The 19,432-nt window shown below is 52.2% G+C and overlaps 1 protein-coding gene and 2 long non-coding RNA genes across 7 annotated transcripts in view; 2 read left to right on the forward strand and 1 right to left on the reverse strand.

Moving 5' to 3' along the window:
• Positions 1-1,458, forward strand: part of LOC135185431 (core histone macro-H2A.1) — a 43,941-nt gene extending 42,483 nt beyond the window's left edge. For all 5 annotated transcript variants that reach the window (XM_064162186.1, XM_064162188.1, XM_064162189.1 and 2 more), the window contains exon 9: positions 740-1,458. In XM_064162186.1, the coding sequence (XP_064018256.1) occupies positions 740-905 (166 nt within the window). In that variant the 3' untranslated portion in view covers positions 906-1,458. The remainder of the gene's footprint in view (positions 1-739) is intronic.
• LOC135185432 (uncharacterized) lies at positions 1,074-4,239 on the reverse strand. The gene is made up of 2 exons (XR_010306481.1): positions 4,181-4,239; positions 1,074-3,513 (listed from the first exon to the last, which is right to left on the reverse strand). It is a non-coding gene; the product is annotated as an uncharacterized LOC135185432 (long non-coding RNA).
• A 10,702-nt stretch (positions 4,240-14,941) lies between these two features.
• Positions 14,942-19,199, forward strand: LOC135185039 (uncharacterized). The gene is made up of 2 exons (XR_010306339.1): positions 14,942-15,002; positions 16,649-19,199. It is a non-coding gene; the product is annotated as an uncharacterized LOC135185039 (long non-coding RNA).
• Positions 19,200-19,432: the final 233 nt, after the last annotated feature.

The raw sequence follows: 19,432 nt of genomic DNA on the forward strand, positions 1-19,432 counted from the left end.
GGGTTTCCACAATGCTTTGTCCTTTGCTTCTTTTCCTTCTGCAGTAAAAAGTGAGCACTTGCAGGAAAGAAAGAACCAGCAGGAGGTACTGCATGGCATCACTGCATGGCATCACCTGTGAAACAGCACTAGCACAGAGCTGCAGTGGGAGTGTGGTTTATGGTAGGGTGCAGTGCAGGGGCAGTGCTTGCAGACCGGTTTGGCCCTGGGACACAGATGTATTTGCTGCTCTGTTGAGCACTTCAGGCTCCAGGGTTAGCGGTCTGTTGAATGAGGATAACTCACCCAACACAGACACACAAAATGGCAGAGGTTGGCAGTGACCTCTGGAGATGATCCAGTCCAAGGCCCCTGCCAAAGCAGGATGACCTAGGGCAGGTCACACAGGAACGCACCCAGACTGGTCTTGGAAGTCTGCACAGAAGGAGCCACCACAACCTCTCTGGGCAGCCTGCTCCAGGGCTCTGGCACCCCCACAGCAAAGTTGGTTTTCCTCACACTGAGGTTCAGTACTGTGTGGGCTCTGAATTCCTGGTTTGGGAATGCTCTTCCTCCCTTTGAATGCCTGGAGTCTCACCTGGACAAACAAGTTCATGGCTTCTAGCCCAGTGTGCACCCTGGCTGTACCCCTTTGTTTCCTGCACTGCTCTGGGAAGGGATGGGGCATTGCCTGCCAGGTTACAGCAGCAAAGCTCCTTCAGCAGCTCTTGACTTACTTTCTTTCTGTCTCTCCTCCTAGAAATGGCTTCCCAAAGCAGACGGCTGCTCAGCTGATCCTGAAAGCCATCTCCAGCTACTTTGTGTCAACCATGTCCTCCTCGATCAAGACAGTGTACTTCGTGCTCTTCGACAGCGAGAGTATAGGGATCTACGTGCAGGAAATGGCCAAGCTCGATGCCAACTAAGCCTAGAAAGCTGCAGCAGCCAGCCCCCCGCTCCTCCCCAAACCTTAACTAACTCCTGGTGAAGCAGAGCACCCTTATTTCCAGTTTTGCTCATCTAGGGGGTGGAGGTGGGGTTGGTGTGGGTTGGTTGGTTTGGGGAGGGGCTTTGTTTTAACTTTCTCAACCTACTTTCTGTTGGCACTGATAGCTGGCATTACTGCTGTTAATGCACTGTACTGCAGGCATTGTCTGACTTTAGTGTAATCTAGGAGATTTTATAGTTTTATTTTACTGAAGTATGAGCTGAGGCAGGAAGCTGGTAGGAGTATGTAGTCTTTTACTCGTGAAAGGAACAGGCTGCCCCCTTTTGTAACTGTGTCGTGGTGCTTGACCAACCCCCGAGTGGCGTTCCAGTCTTTTTTTTAAAGAGCAGATGCTATCGACCTGGTTTGTGTTTGTTTATTGTCTTCATGATGACTCTGGAAGGAAAACACCTGCAGAAGCCCTCTTGTCCTTAATTCTATTTACAATTTTGCAATGGTGTGAATCGATTTAGTAAAATGTTTGAACTGTTGCTCTCTGCGTACTTGGCTTATTTCTTCCCCTTAAGCTTTCGCTTTCTGCAGCCTGGAAAAGGATGCTAAAGCAGCAGATCTGAATGGGGGGCCTGGGGCTGTGGTTGGAGCTGCTGAGCTTCAGCCCCGTGCTGGCTGGACGTGTGCATGCTGGACTCACCATCAGACCCCTTCCTGGTGAGCGTTCACATGTTCCACTTGCCTCAGATCCTTGTGTGCAGAGTCTGACCTAATTAGCTGTTTAGTTTGGGAGGCCTGAAGCCTTTCAGATGAAGCAAGACCTAAGGTTTATTTGAACTAGTTCCAGTGGTTTAATATTGGCCTGTTTGAAGCCAGTTTGTCTGTTCTCCAGCTCTTTATGAGCCCAGTTTGCATTGGTTGCCATACCATTTGCACAGCTGAAGTCCATACCAGCACGAACCTGTATGGAAGCACTTGGGGTCCTGCTTGGAGAAAGAAAAGGTTACACTTTCAAAAGCTGTTGCACACAAATGCTCGCTCTGAGGAGGAAACTTTGCCTTTGAAGTCTTCAGCCTCCTTTCTAGGCAGCAGGCAGACGTTTTCCATTGCTGCTGAGAGAGGGCTTCACAGCCACTCCAGGCTGATACACAGCATTGAGTGCTCCACATCTGACTGACTTTACAGTAACCTCAGGACTCAGTATGAACACCAAGTATTAAAAAGGTATTTCTAAGCTCCTCAAGAGTTTTGTGCAGTAGAGATACTTGCAGCTTGTAGTAGAGAACAACAGCAGAAGACAACTTAAAACAGTGGTACAAACTTACCCCCAAAGTTCAAAGAGCAAAGGGTACATTAATTGGGCCTCTAATAGGCAAGGTATTGACCAGGCTCTGGACTCAGATTTCAATAGCCACCATGCACCCGGTGTCACCCCTCGAAGGCATCAGCGGAAGGGCAGTAAGGGGGAAGAGATGCAGGACTTTGAACAGTTGGTTGTGAAATGTCACTGCAGTGCCGGTGCCTTGGAGCTCAGCCCCGCAGCTGCACTTCCGCTCGATGCCGCTAGGTGGCAGCGAAAGGACGCGGAAAGAGCAGGCGCTGGGCGGAAAGGCTGAGCGCAGGCCCCGCTCTGGCCGCGGCAGTGCGGGCTCGGGCGGGACGTGCGCCGCGGAACGAGGCAGCAGATGGCAGCGCCCTGCGCCCTCTGCCCTGTAATGTAGAAAGTCTCTTTTTCTCTCGTTTTTAAGCATCGAAATTGTGATGTCAGTAACAAACTTGTGGTTGTCCACAAGTGTTCTGCAGGCAGTTAGAAGCAGAACTCTGCTGGCACTCCATAAATCCTCTGCTCTCCTACACCGTACAGGCAGGGTCAGCTCTTTCAGCTAAGAAAATCCCAAAGCAAACTATGCTGTAATTCAAATCGCGTGGACTTGCTGCTTCTGGCCTCATATCTCAGCTGCTGGTTCAGCAGGCTCCAGAAATAGCTCCCTTGGTTTCCATGGGATCCCCCCGAAAGAGACCACGAACAGTTCCCACCTGCAGAGGTCTGAGCTCTTAGCACCACATCCCTGTGCAACCAGAACCTGTCAAAGGCCCTCTTGTGCTGCCCCGAACAAGGAGAAAGCTTCCCATGGAGGGCAGGCCAGAAGCTTTCAGTCTCCCCTGTCATTCTAACTCATAACTGTTGACCAGGTTTTGCTCCTCTGCAGAATCGTTTGCTTGTTGAAACTGGCCTCACTGGAGCACCACTGTGTGCCTCCCATACAAGTTACCAGCATATCCTCTGCTTCAGTGATCCAAGAGCCTGCGACCCCTCAGCATGTTCAGAGAACACCACGAGTCCGTTTTGGCTCAGCCTGTGCCGCCAGCGACCTTGAAGCACTGCTCAGCAGGTTTGAAGAGACTCTGCCTGGAGGAGCAGCAACACGGACCTACCTCCGGCAGCGTTCACCCAACTCTCCTGCAGCCCGGAGAAGGCGGCTTGGAGGTCCTGAAATGCAGCAGGCTCTGCCAAAACAGCCGGAGATCCCTGAACAACCTTGAACTCGGCCACATGGGGCAGCCCGAGCAGATCATGGCATCGGTTCAAGAGCCTAAAAAGTAACAGATCAGGTTACACACAACCAGAAAAACGGGAGAAGAAATTGCTGCTGCTGCTGCTGCTGCTGCTGCTGCCATGTGCTCTGCAGCCAGGACAGCTCTGCTCAGGGAATCTGCCCAGCAGTGTGCTCCTCAGAGCTCAGAGCGCAGGCTCTGCTTGCAGGAAAACCCATCAATTAGCCATATTAACAAGGAGGCCAGGAGAACACCCCAGTGAGTGCCCTCACAGCTTCTGCTCCTCTTAGGAAGTCCAAGCTGAAGCAGACATCGTCTCCTCTTTTCAAGCATTTCAGTACTGCCAAGAGGGAAAAGCTCTGTGACCAGCAGCAGCTCATCCACTGTTTCAGACTGCCCTTCACTGCTGTTCTGCTTCCATCCCGCTGACTTTCCCCCAGTCCAGAGCTCACTGCAGGAGATGGACTGCGGTGCCAGCCCCAGGGTGCACCCAGCTGTCCTCTGCATTTTGCAATCTCTCCTCTTGCCAGCCTGGAGTTATTGAGTCGATGGAGTTACCCTACCCCACCCCTGCACAGGTCGCCAGGCTGGGCTATAGCTGCAATGAGCTGCTCACAGGATGATGTCCTCTGTAGCCCAGAGAGAATGTCAACAAAAAAAATGCAAGCTTGGGGTTATTGCCCCCTCCACCATGCTGTAGCTCACCTGCCTTTGTGTCTCCTGAAATCCAGGGTTTAAATCCTGAAAAAAACAAATCCAGGAGCACTGAACATCAGCATTTGTGTAACCTTTGCCTTCCTAAAGCCATTTGGGAAGGGCAGACAGGCCAACAGCAGCACACATGTGTCTTCTGCCCGACAGACAGGTTGGACCTTCACTCTCAGGTTACATTCCACTGAGATCAGCCTTCCAAGCTCCAGAATCCATGCAGGAGTCAGGAACAAACCCTGCCCTTCCCTCCAGCTCCTCTGGGGAAGGCTGGCCGCAGGAGTTTGGTACACTCAGTGGGATGTCACCCTGCAGCAGGGGCTTGGCTCTGACTGCAGGGGGGTGGCTCTGCTCAGTGCCCCGTTTAGCTGGTTGTTTCCGGAGCCTGCTGGGCTTGCCTTTGTTTCCAGCCTTTTCTGAGCAGTGCTGGAAGCCAGCATCTTCTGAAAGGCATGAACACCTCAAGCAGCAGCTACAAGACACAGAAGGAAGCCTCCCAAGCTCACATTCAGCTCCTCCTGCGCTACTTTTCCCCAGGTATCGATTGCTTTTCCCACAAGCTGGATTATTTTGCACTCTGACCACCTTCTGAATGATCTCTCTACTTCAAACTAAGAGGACATTGCAGGGGCTCCCTGCACACCTGCAGGCTGCAAAGCACAAGGTGCAGGACAGCAGCAGAACATCTGCTCTTCAGCGACTGGCCGGGAGCAAACACTGCCACGTACAAGACTTCATCATCGTTACAAAGCCTCAGTTGAGAGCTCATTAGAAGTAGCATCAACTCAACACGAAGGTGTAGGGTGATGGCTCTTGATAGCCAGACAGGAGAGCTGGGGATCCTGCAGCCTCTGAGCATGCTAGGGAGAGACAGGAAAGTGCCTGCTTTCGTACAGGGGCATGAAAGGCTGTGACCAGACTCGTGAGGGGTGAGCAAGGCACTTGCAGGAAAGCCTTTTTTTAGTAAAATGGGGGAATTGAGAATGTTCCTCTTTGTGAGCCCTCCTGGAGCCAGGAGCACATCCATGCTGTAACTTGGGGGAGTCAGACTTCAGACAGCAGCACAACACAAAGCACCACAGGAACCATCTGCAGGCCCAGACAGCATTAACCCAGCAGGCAAAAGCCTGCAGAATAAAATGAGGCTCCAATTTTCCAGCATTCATTATCACCAAGTGTTTCTGAGCTCCCTTCCCCTTGATCCCAGCTAAAATTGGGGTTTCTAGCCTGAAGAATAGCACTGCCAGGAGGAGCAGCTGCTCAGGTACTTGAAGATCAGGTCTGTAGCCCATGGTAACTAGTCCCATCCTCTGCTTTATGATGGTTTCACAGAGCACAGTAATACCCCAGGTTGTAACAGCAAGTCAGAGGCAGCAGCATAATTGCTAGGCCTGAGGAGTGCAGGTAAGCAGCAGGATTGCATTTAGATCCCTGGCACAAACCCAGGGGGAGCTGAGCTCCTGCTCACTGGCTGAAGGGCTCGAAAATTGCCACCGGTTCCTCCTTGTGTCGAGCCCATCAGAGATTTAGTTCCTTCCTCCATGGAATCCCACTTAATGCCTCCACAACTCATGTTTAACCATTATCACCAGCAGCATGCTCATAAATGCCTCCTCCTTGTCAGAGTCCACCAGCAGGAATCCAGGGGAGATGCTGCTGCTGCTGAATATAAAAGAAGGAGCAGCAACATTTCCCAGCACAGCCTAGAGAACTCCAACCCTTCCACACTCCTCCTGCAGCCTGCTTAATGGGAGCAGTGATGTTTGTGTCCCTTGGAGTGCCTGGGCCTTCTTCAGCTGAGGAGAATAAATTAAAGCTGAGCCCAAGTCTGCCTCAGCTGCAGCAATGGGCAGATTGATTTGCTTCCCATCTGGGAGATTAAATTCCACTGCCAGAAAAAAACCCAACATGAGGGAAAAAAAAGGCCCCAGCATAATTAGCTGTCAGTCAAGCTGCAGAGAGACAGACTCTGTGGGATAATTGAGAGCCCTGCAGCTTCTCATTACATCCTACAGTAGCCCCATTTGCAAATTTCCACCTTGAGGAGGTTCTGGGAAGATGGTTGGGATTGTTCTTGCTCCTCCTGGCACATTCTTCTGAAGAGGAAGAGGAGGAGCCCTGTGCAGGGATGGATTAATGGGGAGCAACTTTCACCTAACCCCAGTCGGTTGTAATCTGTTTGTAATATATTTGTCAACAGCCCCTGACAGCTGCCCTCGACTTTATTTGTAAGCAAATCTGAGCAGCTACAAGGAAATGGGAGGTCTTCAACCCCGGGGATGCCCAGCACACACCTTTGCAGGCAGAAAAATCACCTCCCTCCTTTCCCCTTTCTTTTCTCTCCTTGAGCTGTCGCTGCCCTGGGAATTCTCTTATTCAGCAAACAGCAATGCCTAAGGAACTGCCAGCATCTGAGGCCACAAACATCTCTGCTCCAGCAGGCAGCCAACTCTTCTCTTCCTCCCCACGCCGCCAGCCTGCAGCGTGCTTCAGCAACAGGGAAGTTTAGGGGAGACAAGGAGCTCTGGTGGCTGGCCCAAGCCCTGGCTGGGGAGCTCTGGTGGCTGGCCCAAGCCCTGCTAAAAGCTGTGAGGTCATCTTGGCAATGGGGCAAGAGGCAAAAAGGGCCCTGGGACTAAAATGCATTACAGCTTTGATCATAAATCCATAAGGAATAGGTTAACCAGGACTTTTTCCTTGGAGACGGAGGCAGCACTGCCTGCAGCCTGTCGGGGTGGGATCTTTGTCATTCCTGCCCAGAACCTTCCTGAGTCACTGATAAACCAAAGCCTTGTGTCCAGCACAGTCCCCAGCTGCCCAGCTTCTAACTGGATCTCCCTACTGCCAGCTCCAGCTGACCGCCTCGGCCATGCCCCACTCCCAGTGAGACCACCGTGCCCTCGCCTTACAGCTGCTGCTGCCCACTCCCCTCCGCACCAACTCTGCTTTTACCTGCCCAGGGTCGGGGGCAGGGCGCACACCTCGTGGGCTTCGCCTGCTTCTGGCAGCTTCCAGGCTCTCCACAGCAGCGAAGTTTCCGCTTCACACAGAAGAGGGAGCCGGCGTCACACCTCCCACACGCTCCCGAGCCGCCCAGCTAATAAAGCCCAGCCTAAGACACTAATAACTCCCCTTAAACCAGGGCTTTCATTATAAAGTGTAATTTATGTTCACCTTTAAGAGTACCACAAACCTGAGCCCTCTTACAGGCACAGATTTGCCTCTTGCTTCCCTGCAGCACTTCCTCCAAGCTGGGAGCGATTCCAGACCCGACAGGATTCACTGGTGCGAACTGGGAGCCGAACTGGGAACAGAACAGGTGGTTCATAAAATGACTAAAGCTGAAGTAACTTAACTTGCCGCTGTGATGTGGTGGAAGATTGGCTTGGCACAAAAGAGCGAGACAGAGAATGGTGTGAAACTATTCCTGATTATCCAGGCTCCATCAGAAATCCAAACACAGCCAACGGCCTCCAGTGTCCAGAGGGAGCAGGCTGGGATTTAGTCCGCAGCCAGGTCTCACGCTGGCTTATCCTCCTGTACATTAGGAGAGGGAAAATTGCCCCTCTTGTCTGTGCACAATTGCCCCTTTATGATTTATTCAACAGCCCTTCCCCCCCCCCCTTTTCTAAATGCCTCACTTCAAACGAGGGTGGAAATGGACATTCCTGACCCTAATACCGAATGCATGTAGTCCATAAAGAAAAAGAGGAACGCTGAGAAACGTTTCAAGGGAGGGTGCTTAAGTTATTGCAGCCCTTGGGAGCATTAATGTATGTGCCAACAAGTTACTGTATGTGGCTTTAACATGCTTATTTATTCTGCTGTGCAATAAAACCCTGTCTTAAATAGTGCCAAAACCTGTTTGCCATGGCAACCCCTCGGCACACGTGTGTGCCAGCAGTGCTTGCAAGCACCCTCTGAAGGAGGAGTGCACAGCAGGGTGAGCAGTGGCTGACCTCCAGGGCATTTCACTAAGTTTTATGCACCCAAGGAAATACTACTTTGGACACAAATATTTCGTCCTGGCTTTTCCTCCCCCTCCCACCCCAGCTCTGAGTAACCCCAAGCAGTGCAGCAGAGCCTGGCTCTTGCTCGCTGCTCTCCAAGTGGAGCGGTAATGACTGGGACAAAGCACAGAGCCTGGTTTTACCTGGCAGGGCTTAGGTACTGCAGTTGGCCGGGGCAGCAGGGTAGGAATCAGCTGCTCTTCTACAGTTTCAAGTGCACTGCAACTGTTGCTGCTGTAATTGGTCAGCCTTTGTGCTGGCACAAGGAAAGAGATGTTCTGCCTCCTGCCATCAGCACTGTTTGCTCAGTCTAGCTGCTGGGCTTTAAACCTCGGCACGCAGGTGCCCATCACAGGGCCACGCAGTGCCAGCGCTGCTCTGCCCAGCTCTGCAAGGGCCCGGCCCGGAGAAGCTTTTCATCTGCCTTCTGCCACTGCTGCGTTAACTGCTGTGCCTCACAGCGCCTTGTGCGGGCAGATGCAGCCGCGGATCCAGCAGCAGACTGCGTGGAGCTGGAGGATGCTCACGCAGGCTGACTCCTACCTGCTACAGGACTCTGCTGCGTGGGGATCCCTGCAGGGTCCTGGGCTCCGTGGGCTGCTCCCCTCAGCTCGGGGCCGTATCTCAGCTGGACGCAGCACTGAACGGAGGACGAGCTCCACAGCCCCTGCAGAGCCAGAGTCCCAGGGGCTCACCAAGCTCAAGCCTGACAGAGGCCTTTGCTCTGCTCTGTTTGCTCTGCTGATGGCTGCCTTGTGCACAAGCAGCCGCAGGGGGAGGAACAGCCACACAGGCTCTGCCCGAGATGTGGAGCTGCTCCAGGAAGGTTTAATTGCCAGGGGTTACCTCATCAGCTTTCTCTCCTGCTTCTCACCTGAGTTATGGGGGTCACTCCCCTTCCTCTTTCCATTTAAACAGAATTTTGTATCTCCCGAGCTCATCCCAGGTCTGTGCACAATGATGCTGCACCTTGACCTGCAGGGTTTGGAGAGGGTGAGGCAGCTCAGGTCACCAAGGCCATCAGGTGTCGCTGAAGGAGCCTCTCAAGCAGCCGCTCACCAGCACCTGCAAGGACCCCACAACAGCATAGCCTGGAAAGCCCTTTTAGACCCCACGAAGGATTCCCAGGGGAGCATTACTACCACTGGAGGCACTGCCTAGGTGGGGTCCATGCTTGGGACCCCCCGAGGACATGCCCACCTCGCTGGACTCTACTAAGGAGGTTGGAGGGACGTGAGAAGTGTTTCAGTCCTCTGGCATCATGTAATGAATTTTCCACAAGAAAGCTCAGTTTAATCCCTGTGGCAAGAAATCTCTGTACATTATCAGCCTCTCCCAGGCCATGAGCATTCCCCAGAGCTGACAAACTCCCCTCACTCCATCCACCACCTAAATCCCTGTCCCAGGCCCTGCTGCACACTGCGGTGGGAAGCAGAGGGCCGGTCCCAGCACTACCAGAGATGGCTGCAGGGACATTCCTCCTCAGAGCCAGCTCCAGGGGAAAAGTCTCTCCAGCACCCAAGAGAGAAATCCTAGAAAGCAGCAAAAACCAGCTTTAAAACTCAAGAGATGTATATAAAGCAAGGGAAGAAAAGAGTGTATTCCTAATGCTCCATTATTAACGGTGCTCAGAGAGGGATTTTCTGCTTTGCTGGAGCTTGTAACAGGCTTTAAAAGGATCCCATCAGAGCAGGACTTGCTAATTATGCAGGTAACATTTGCTTCATGTGGTGACAACTCTCACACGCTGCCTTGGCTGTGCATTTCTAGGGCTAGCAGAGATGACTCTCAGCTTGCCCTTCACTGCAGACCACAAGCACCTCACCTTGACATGGTCCTCCTGGCCACCAGAGATTTCAGTGCTGCCCTGGCTTTAGTGAGGTTCTCAGCCGTGGGTTCCTGAAGCAGCTGTGCCAGGGGCGAAGGTTGATTTCCCAGCCCGGTGCTGTCTGCTAACCGTCTCGGCACTGCTCAGGTGCTGCCCATGCCCAGGGAAGCCTGCAAAAAAGAGCTGCCCTGGGCACTGCTTCCAAACACTTCAGTTTGTTCCTCACCTCCCAGAACATCACCACTGCCAGAACACACACAGGTTAAATGCCAGGCTTTGGGATCTTCTGTCTCTCAGTGACAGATGTATTCTGTCTTGGCCACTGAGTCACAGGCACCGTTTAGATGCCTGCAAACGTGGCAGGAGAGAAGTCAGTTTCCAAGCACACAAGAATGACGTGCAGCAGCCCTGAGCAGTAAATGATTCCTCCTGGTAAAATGTGACCTGCTGCTGTGCTGCTGCACCAAAGTTTTTGCTGCTCTGGCATTGGGCTAGGTCCCTGCCACAGTAAGGGCTGTAAGCAGAGACATTCCTTGGTGCAAAGAAGATTGTGGATCACAGTCAAAAAGTGTGCTGCAGTGTCCTGTTATGGACACTTCTGTCGTGTCCCACAGCTTCCCAGCCCCGGCTGGAGGCCATCTCGGGGTCGTGCTGCTGTCACCGGTTTGGGCTGTGATGGAGCTGGGTTTGCTGAGCTGCAGGTTGGCAGTGCATGTGCAGAATTCCAACAGCATGCTAATGTGTGCTTGCTGCTGCCCTTCTGCATGTGTTTACAATTAGTTCTGTCCATGGCTGTGTCCAAAGAGCTGCCAGAGAAGTTTCCAAGCAAGGCTGGCTGTGTTTAGTTTCACTCAGACTCCTATAAAGGCGTAAGAAAGCTGCTGCCGGGAGCCGCTGGCAAACGTGGCTGTAGCTGGAATCGGACATCCCGAGTGATGCCTGCCGATCACTGCATCCTGCTCACCGCGGGGTCGGAGCTTGGAGGCTCCTCGGTGGTTTCTGCCATGACGCAGAGCTGGAGGCACGAAGCCGCTCCGGGCAGATTAGCATCTCGGCGTTTCTCACACCAAAGCACCCAATCCATCACAAGGAGTCTCGGGCCCGGCTGATCGCTCGCCTGTCTGCTTGGAACCCTACGGCTCCGGTTTAAGAGCGCTTTTATAGACTCGTATAAAGGAGAAAGTGAACTCGGCAACCTGTTTGCTCTGCGCTGAGTCAATACACATCAAAGAAGGGCAACTGCAGCTCCTGCCTGCACGCACGGCCCAGAAGTGCTAAGCTGGTACAGGCATACAGCTACCAGTTGGAGAGGAGATTAACTCTGGTTTCCCTTGCTTCATGTTGCTCAGTTCTTCCTAGGAGTGTCCAGGAACGTGGCAGTGGGATGAGCCAGATCCCAGGCTCTCCACTCCACTCACCTGTGCCTTTCCCTGCCCCTCGATTACTCTTGGAACAGTTCATCTCACTCTGGTGAGCATTTTGCTGTTGCTTGTCTGGCCAAACCCAACAGCATACAGCTGGATTCCCACAGCACTGTCACTGCTGTCCCTAGGGGACCTTATTAATAGCTCAAGGGAACATGCAGGTGAACAATCACAAGGCACCTCTGTCCCAGCAGCTGGACTGGGCCTTGAAGGTCTCTTCCAACCACAGCCATTCTGCAAGTCTGTCACAAAGAGGAGTAGGGGCTAAGGGTACGTCTGTCCTGCATGAAGCCCATCCTGCCTCCTACCATCTACTGACAGCCTGCAAAGTCCTCCCAGTGTCTGACCATCACAGATCGGATGGTCCTGCTCTGCCGGGGGGTTGCCTCGGTGATCTCTGTGGGTCCCTTCCAAGCCCTGACATCCTGCGGGCCTGTGATCCACTGTGTGCATTCTGGAGCCGCTGCTGCTCCTCCCCACATCAGTACAAAGAGAAGAGCCATGCAAGAGGGAGCAGAACCAAGTTCTCTGCACCGGTGTTGCCCAAGTCCACAGGCCCTGCTGTCCGGTGTTGTGGAGATGGGAAGAGAAACTCTGGAGCAGCAAGACAAAGCATCTCAGCAGCTCCAAACAAAAGGAGCCTGTTTTCAAATAGAACCCATTAGTGCCAGGACAGCTGTCAGCTCTGCTTTGCCCAAAAAGGGACTTCATTAAGCTCTGTAAAAGCTTCTAAAATCTGGAGCTTTAAAAGCATTTTTCTGTCTAAAATGGCAGAGCTTTATTGAAAGCTAAAGCAAGAGCTCTGCCAAGAGGATGGCTGAGATGAATGCTGCTATTAATTATCATTTAAATATCTGCATCTTCAGTCTTCCAAAGACTCTCTGAAGTAGTACAGATGGATAATGAAATCCTCCTTCTTAGTCTGCAACATCCAAAGTGTCCAGACCCCTGGCAAAGTGGCCGAGAAAAGGTTTAACCTGAGTGAATGCCATCAGTCCAGTGCCACTGACTGTGCAGCAGCCTGGAAAGTGGTGAAAGAAATGCAGCAAAGCTTCAAGGACAGCCTGAGGCTGTTCTCTCCGTGCAGTTCTTCACTGTCTTTAGGTCTGAAATATGTTTTGCTTCCCAAAAATGCAGAGCTGAGCGATGCAGGCAGGAACTGGGGAGGGGGCAGGCAGCAGCACAGTCAGGTGAAAGGGTGTCAGGGAGCACAGCTTGGCCAGAAAGGGGTAAAAGGAAATCTCAGGGCTTCAGCCACCACAGAATGAAGAGTGGGAGAAACACAGAGAAATCAAACAACGAGCAAGGAGAAGGGCAGGAGGGAGAAGGCAAAAATGAGTGTAACATGTCTAGGGGGAGGTAGACGGATTCAGAAACTCCTGGGGAAAAGAGAGAAGCTCTCCTGGCAGCTAACAAAGGGAAGGTTGTGAGCTGGTCTGGATGGGGGTTCAGCTGAAGCCTTCAGGCTGCTCTCTCTCGTTTGTTTTCCTGAAGAGCACACATGAGGCCAAACTGTCTGCAGGGTGGTGAGAGGCAGCGAGTCCCCAGCCACCAGCCAGCATCAGCTCCTCCTGAAGCTGCTGTTCTAGGCTGTTATTTATTTGAAGGGGAGGTTTGAGAGTATCCAAGGCAGAGGGAACCACAGGCTAGAGAACTGCTTATTAACAACAGCCTCAAATTGTAGGGACAGTTTGCTACTGTGCAGTTAAAGCTATATAAAAGCAATGCAGCTCTTTTAAGAGGGTCAAGTTATGCTGCCTGGCAGAGAGCCTTGGACAAAGGCAATGTTTCCACAGGGGAGATGTCCTGATCTCTAGCAGCATACCATATGATTTATTTGGATCACCCTACACCTTAGAATGACAGTTATTAAGGTTGGAAAAGACCTCTAAGATCAAGTCCAGCTGCCAGCCCAACACCACCGTGGCCACCAGACCACGTAGACATGGCACTCTGGGACATGTTATTTGAACACCTCCAGGGGTGGTGGCTACCACTACCCTAGGCAGTAATTACTCACATCAGAAGGCAGCAACAATTGCCACATCCCATCCCCACACCTGCCAGAACGCAAGGAAGCCTTGCTAGGAAGGATGGGGTTTACTCCCCAAGCAACAGTTTGTGCCTGCTCATGGGCTGCCTGAAGAGGGCTGTCCCCAGGGCTTATCTGAAAGGCTTTGCTTTCAGGGCAAGGGTGAAATGAGACACTCACAAGCTGAGGGGATCACTCTGGAAGCCAGGGCAGAAATGTGCTGTCCTCCCTTCCTGCCGCTGCAGTGGGAAATACCCTGCAAACTCGGCTTTATTAGCGTGAAATGAGAGTTCAGGGGAGCAGATGTATCAAAACAAGCAGACCTGCAGCTGCTGGATCAAGTTATACACAGCAAGAGAGGAGGGCTGGGAAGGCTAAGGCTGGAGGGAGCCCAAGAGCGTGGCCCTGCTGCACAGGGGCTGCAGGTAACGCCGGGTGGCCACAACTGCACGGAAAAGCAGAGCTGGTGATGGGAACCATCACCTGAGCCTGGTAAGCAAAGCCTCACCTCACCCTGCCAGCACTTCCACTTTGCAAAACAGGAATGTAAGCAGCTCTTGCCTCAGAATAAAGGCCCCAGCACCTAACAGTTACCTCTGCCTGGAGGGGAGCCCTGGCAGCCACCAAACCCTCTGCTGAGCTGCACCAGGCCACAGACAAAGTTCCAGTCATCAGCAGGTTGCTGTGGAGGATTAGAGGTGGGCAGTGGGCAGCCTGGGAAGCTGGAGGGCAGACACTGAGAGCAGGGTCCCAGTGTCTGCTGCATCATGTTCAAGCACACTGAAATCAGCTGCTGGAGACTAGGGGCAGCTGAGAGCACTGGCGTGCAGAGGATGGTCTCCATCTCCAGACCAAGCTCAAGTTTTGCAGGGAAATCTTGGCTTATCACAGGCTCCCAGCACGTCAGGGGTTGGAGGGGACCTCCATGGATCATTGAGCCCAACCCTCCTGCCAGAGCAGGACCAGAGAATCTATCTCAGGTCACACAGGAGTGCACCGCATGGGGGCCTTGCTGAAAGACCTCACACTTTGTATACATCTATTTATAGTTTGCGTTTGGTTTTCTTTTTCATTCCTATTTCTTAGTTTTCCTCTTTATTTCCTCCTTTTGCCCCCTTAGACAGGCGTTACCTGCTCCTCTTCAGCCAGCACAGCGAGCGGGGGAAGGTGCCTGGTTACTGCTCCGAGCAGGAATGACACAGGGCTGGCCGCTGGGAGGCTGCTTCAGGGCAAGCACTGCAGGACAGCTTGCTCTGGTTTTTGTTTTCATCTCTCTCCTTTCCTCTCCATCTCCCTCCTTTCAGCACCACCTCCCCTCTCCTACCACACCTGCCCTTTCCCACCCCACCCCTCATTTTCCCCTTTCCCCCTAACCCACAGCACCTGGGTTCTGTTGGAGTCTCCTCCCAGCCCAGGTGTCACCACTTTGCCCTCCCCACCCACTCCCCTTTATAATGGGCCCCAGGGCAGGCAGTAGCCCCAAGCTTGCCCAACTGGGCAGAGGATCCTCCTCCCGTCGCCACCGGTGAGTCCCCATGGCGCACGCTGGTGAATGGTGGAGGGACTCAAAGGCCGGGGGGCCTGGTGGCCCCCCGGCTAAACACACCAGGGACCTGATCAGGACAATGGCACTCCTCTGGCTGGCTTGTAGAACCACTGCTGACTTTCAGGCTTCTCCTGGCTAAACACCTCTTTGGGTGATGGCTAAGGTCCCTTCCAGCCTAAGCCACTGCTCTTTGCCTGGCTCTCTTCTTGGAACTGCTTTTGCACTGCAATTGGCATACTGCATTAAACTGCCTCCTGGGGTCCCCTTTCCATAAAGGGACTGACAATTGCAAATGCTACCTTCGTGTTTGCATCCATGTAAAGTATTCATCACCCAGGGATTAAGGCAAGCCCAAAATTGTTGCAGGCTTCTTGTGTAACTGAGGGGGGGTTTAGAGTGTCAGAACCTTCTGCTCCCTCAGGATCTCCAGACCCTTCCCAACTGTTTGCTAATTAGCTTCTGATTCCAAAAAGACGAATGTCAGGGGTTGGAAGGGACCCGAAGAGATCATCAAGTCCAACTCCCCTGCTAGAGCAGGACCACACAACCTAGCTCAGGTCACACAGGAGCACATCCAGACAGGCCTTGAAAGTCCCCAGAGAAGGAGACTCAAAGGACATCGAGGTCTTTGCATGAATGAGGGCAGGATGATGAGCCATGTGCAGAGGATTTCAGTGTTTGCACTGTTCCTCCAACTCCCAGTGTGCTCTGAAAGACCTGCTGCAGCTGCAGTTCTGATGGGCAGTGTGTCCAGCATCTGAGATGCTGCCTCCAAAATACAAACCTAGGCAGCAAACATGTTTGCCCATGTGTTAGGAGTTCGAGCATGTGGAGCAGCATAAGGTGAAAATCTGAAATGCTTTAGAGTGTTTATTACCTCACTCAATGCCTTGTTAATTAGCCCTGATTTTAATCAGCCCATTTAACTTAGCAGAATTGCCTTCACAGAATTAACCAGGTTGGAAAAGACCTCTGAGCTCATCCAGTCCAATCTAGCACCTAACCCTTCTAATGACCTAAGCCATGGCACTAAGTGCCTCTCCCAATCTCCTCTTACACACCTCCAGGGATGGGGACTGCACCACCTCCCCAGGCAGCCCATTCCAGTGCCAGTCTCTCTTGCTGTGAAGAACTTCCTCCTAACATCCAGCCTGAACCTGCCCTGGCACAACCTGAGGCTGTGTCCTCTTGTTCTGTGTCCGGCAGCGGAGCCCAACCCCACCTGGCTACAGCCTCCCTGCAGGCAGCTGCAGACAGCAATGAGCTCTGCCCTGAGCCTCCTCTGCTGCAGACTGCACACCCCCAGCTCCCTCAGCCTCTCCTCACAGGGCTCTGCTCCAGGCCCCTCCCCAGCCTTGCTGCCCTTCTCTGGACACATTCCAGCACCTCAACATCTCTCTTGAATTGAGGGGCCCAGAACTGGACACAGCACTCAAAGTGTGGTTTCTTGTAGGTGCTGGTGGGGACTGCATGTCACTGCCACGTTACAGTCAGTCGATGGGCTGCATTCCTGGAGTGCTTTCCATTCTGCATGGCTTTGCCTCAGATAAAAAGTGAGAGGACTATTTTATGCAGCCCTGATGACAACCTCGAGACTCACTTTGTCATATCTCTCCCCATGACAGGATTCTCAGAGATCAAAGCTTCTAAGCTGCTCATGGCACCAAGACCATCACGACTCTGCTGCCACTGGCAGGGTGGCAGAAAGCCACCCTGAAGACAGCTCCTGGGCCACAATACTTGGACCTTTCCATACTGGGACAGTTCACCAAAAGATCTCACTTCCTTGAACTCTAAACAGCAAAGTACTCAAGCAGACCTCTTCTTTCCCCTCCTTTTATTAAGACAACCTGTTTCTTTCTAATTGAAACAGCCATTGCCCTCCGGAGAGATAACCGAGAGGGAGGGGAGGCCGAGCCAAGCGAACAGGATCCACTCTCCAATGTGCAGCTTGTGCATGGTTAATGGATGCTGGGCATTAATATTTCTTACCCTTTTGTCTGTGCTCACTGTAATAGAAACCCCTGTCTAGACTGAGTGGCTACTACCAGTAATCCCAGTAATATCCAGTAAAATCACTCTGAAAGGCGATAGCTGTAGTTATCAAGGAGCAGCAGGATTAGCTTGATTGATTGAACAATGGACTTCTGGTTTTTAACATGATCTATATGTGTCCCAGAAAAATCAAAAATATACATATGGTTGTAAACCCTTCAGTGCTGGGCAACTTATCATGGCCTGTAAATGCACTGACACGCCCTAAAAGGAGAGAGATTAGTCTGCTCCAGAGGAAAGGCTGAGTGGTAGTGGCCATAAAGAAATACTTTCACTCAATCAGCTTCTGCAGGCAGCCTCTCTACTGGCCCAACAGTGCAGGCTTGGGCCAAGCCTTCCTGGAAAGCCCTTTCCTCAGACTGCATCACCTGTGAAGAGTTCTGCACTCAGTGCAACCAAGAGGAGCATTCTCCCTTCCTGCTGTGGCCTCTGCTCTGCTCCCTCAACAGATGACCATGCCCCTGACCCAGGGATGCTGTGTTCTGCACCAAATCACACTCGACTCATTCACTGGGTTTAAATGAGCAGTAAAGGCTCCAGGCCCAGGTGTAGAGCATCATCCACTTGTGTAATGAGCACAGGATGTTTTGCTTGCTGTCCAAGGGCTGCAGGAGTGCATCTGATCCCTCTGCTGTGAGCTGAGCTAATCTGTGGTGGGGCTGACTAGTTCACAGCAACGAATAATTCATTAGTAGAGGACTAAGACCTGGAACCAGGACTCCTGCATTCATTTCCAGCTCTGCTCACAGTCCTCTTTGTGAGCTTAGTTAAACCTTTGAGCTCTTGCATGGCTTGGTACAAGACTGGAAATGAGAAAAATGCTCTTACCTGGGAAAATGGAGCTAGCATTGGAAAGCTGCATGCATGGGTAGGTAGAAAATGGCCCAGTGCTCAAACTAGGCAAGCATCAGGCTTTAGGAAAGTCAGCTGAAATAGATTCCTCAAGTAAAGAATAACGACCCAGAGAGCTACACTTTGTCTCTGGAGTTCACAGTCAATTCTCACCAAATTCAAAGGCAGGCATCCTGAGCCCCCAGCAGCACCCAGCTGTGAGAAAGGGAACAAAAAGATGGCTGTATGGTTTCAGCTCCTCAGGAAGGGCTCCTGGCAGTGCCTGGCAAGGGGGCTGACTTTGTGGCTTATCTATGGTGCAACAGCAAACAACAGTACTGCAAAGAACTGAAAAGCTGGTAGTCTTTGCAAGTCCTGCTGATGGTTCAGACACTCAATCTTCCAGCCCTGTGTCCCACTGCAGCAAGAGGCAAAGCTTCCTTCCCCTTCGTGACACACCTGCAAACTACCTCTCCTCTGGTTCCTGCACTGAAAGCACAGAAGAGGTGGTTTAAGCTTGCTTGAAATACCAATTAAAAGAGCTCTCACTGTGTTGCTGATTGTTAGACAGCCCACACTGCCTCACCTGGGAGCAGTGTGCTGCAAGGAGGCTGCTTGCTCCCTCTGTTTCTGCCAGTGAGCCAACTGGAGCAGGAAAAGGAGCTCCACAAAAGTCCCTCACTCTTTGCCCTCTTGTTATTTTCCTAGTGGAAAGGTCTTTATTTCTGTGAGCTGAGTCTGCACCCCCTGGTGACCAAGCCCAACATTTAGAATGAGCAAAAGCTGAACGATTTTAACCACTTTCACTCCACCAGCTGCTGTGGAGCTCTGACAATCTCTTAGGTCAAGACGTGCTCCATGCCTAGCAAAAGGTGGTTGCAGAGCTCACTGAGCTGACCTGACACTGAACCTTTCACTGAGCCCTTCCAGCGCAGGAAAATATTTGTTTTATTAGGGCCCTGCAGAACTCATCCCAGTCCAGGTACTGGGATTAAGACCAAATGTGTTAAGCTTGCATTAGCAAAGCTACAAGGGAGCTGCGTTTGGGGAGGTATCTGACTTGGTTTGTAGCTGCTGCAATGGCACAGTACAAGATCTGGGCTAATGATAGCACTCATGGCACCTTGAGGTGGGGACTCCACAAAGGGGACAGCCCTATCCTGTGTCAAAGATTGTTTTCAAAGGATTAGGTAGAGCAGGCTCCCTGGATTCCAAGAAATTCCTTTTACTAGGAAATTCCTGAGGCTCTCCTGGCTGGCTGAGCAACCTCAGGTCCTCAAGTCTTGGTTAGCATCAGGTAACCAGCAACAGAACAAGAGGGCACAGTATCCAGTTGTGCCAGGGCAGGTCTAGGCTGGATGTTAGGAATGGGCTGCCCAGGGAGGTGGTGGAGTGGCCGTGGCAGGAGGTGCTGAAGCTAAGCCTGGCTGGGGCACTTAGTGCCATGGTCTGGTTGATTGGCCAGGGCTGGGTGCTAGGTTGGGCTGGAGGAGCTTGGAGCTCTCTTCCAATCTGGCTGATTC

Source organism: Pogoniulus pusillus, chromosome 22 (assembly GCF_015220805.1).
Source record: "Pogoniulus pusillus isolate bPogPus1 chromosome 22, bPogPus1.pri, whole genome shotgun sequence".
Lineage (NCBI taxonomy): Eukaryota > Metazoa > Chordata > Aves > Piciformes > Lybiidae > Pogoniulus > Pogoniulus pusillus.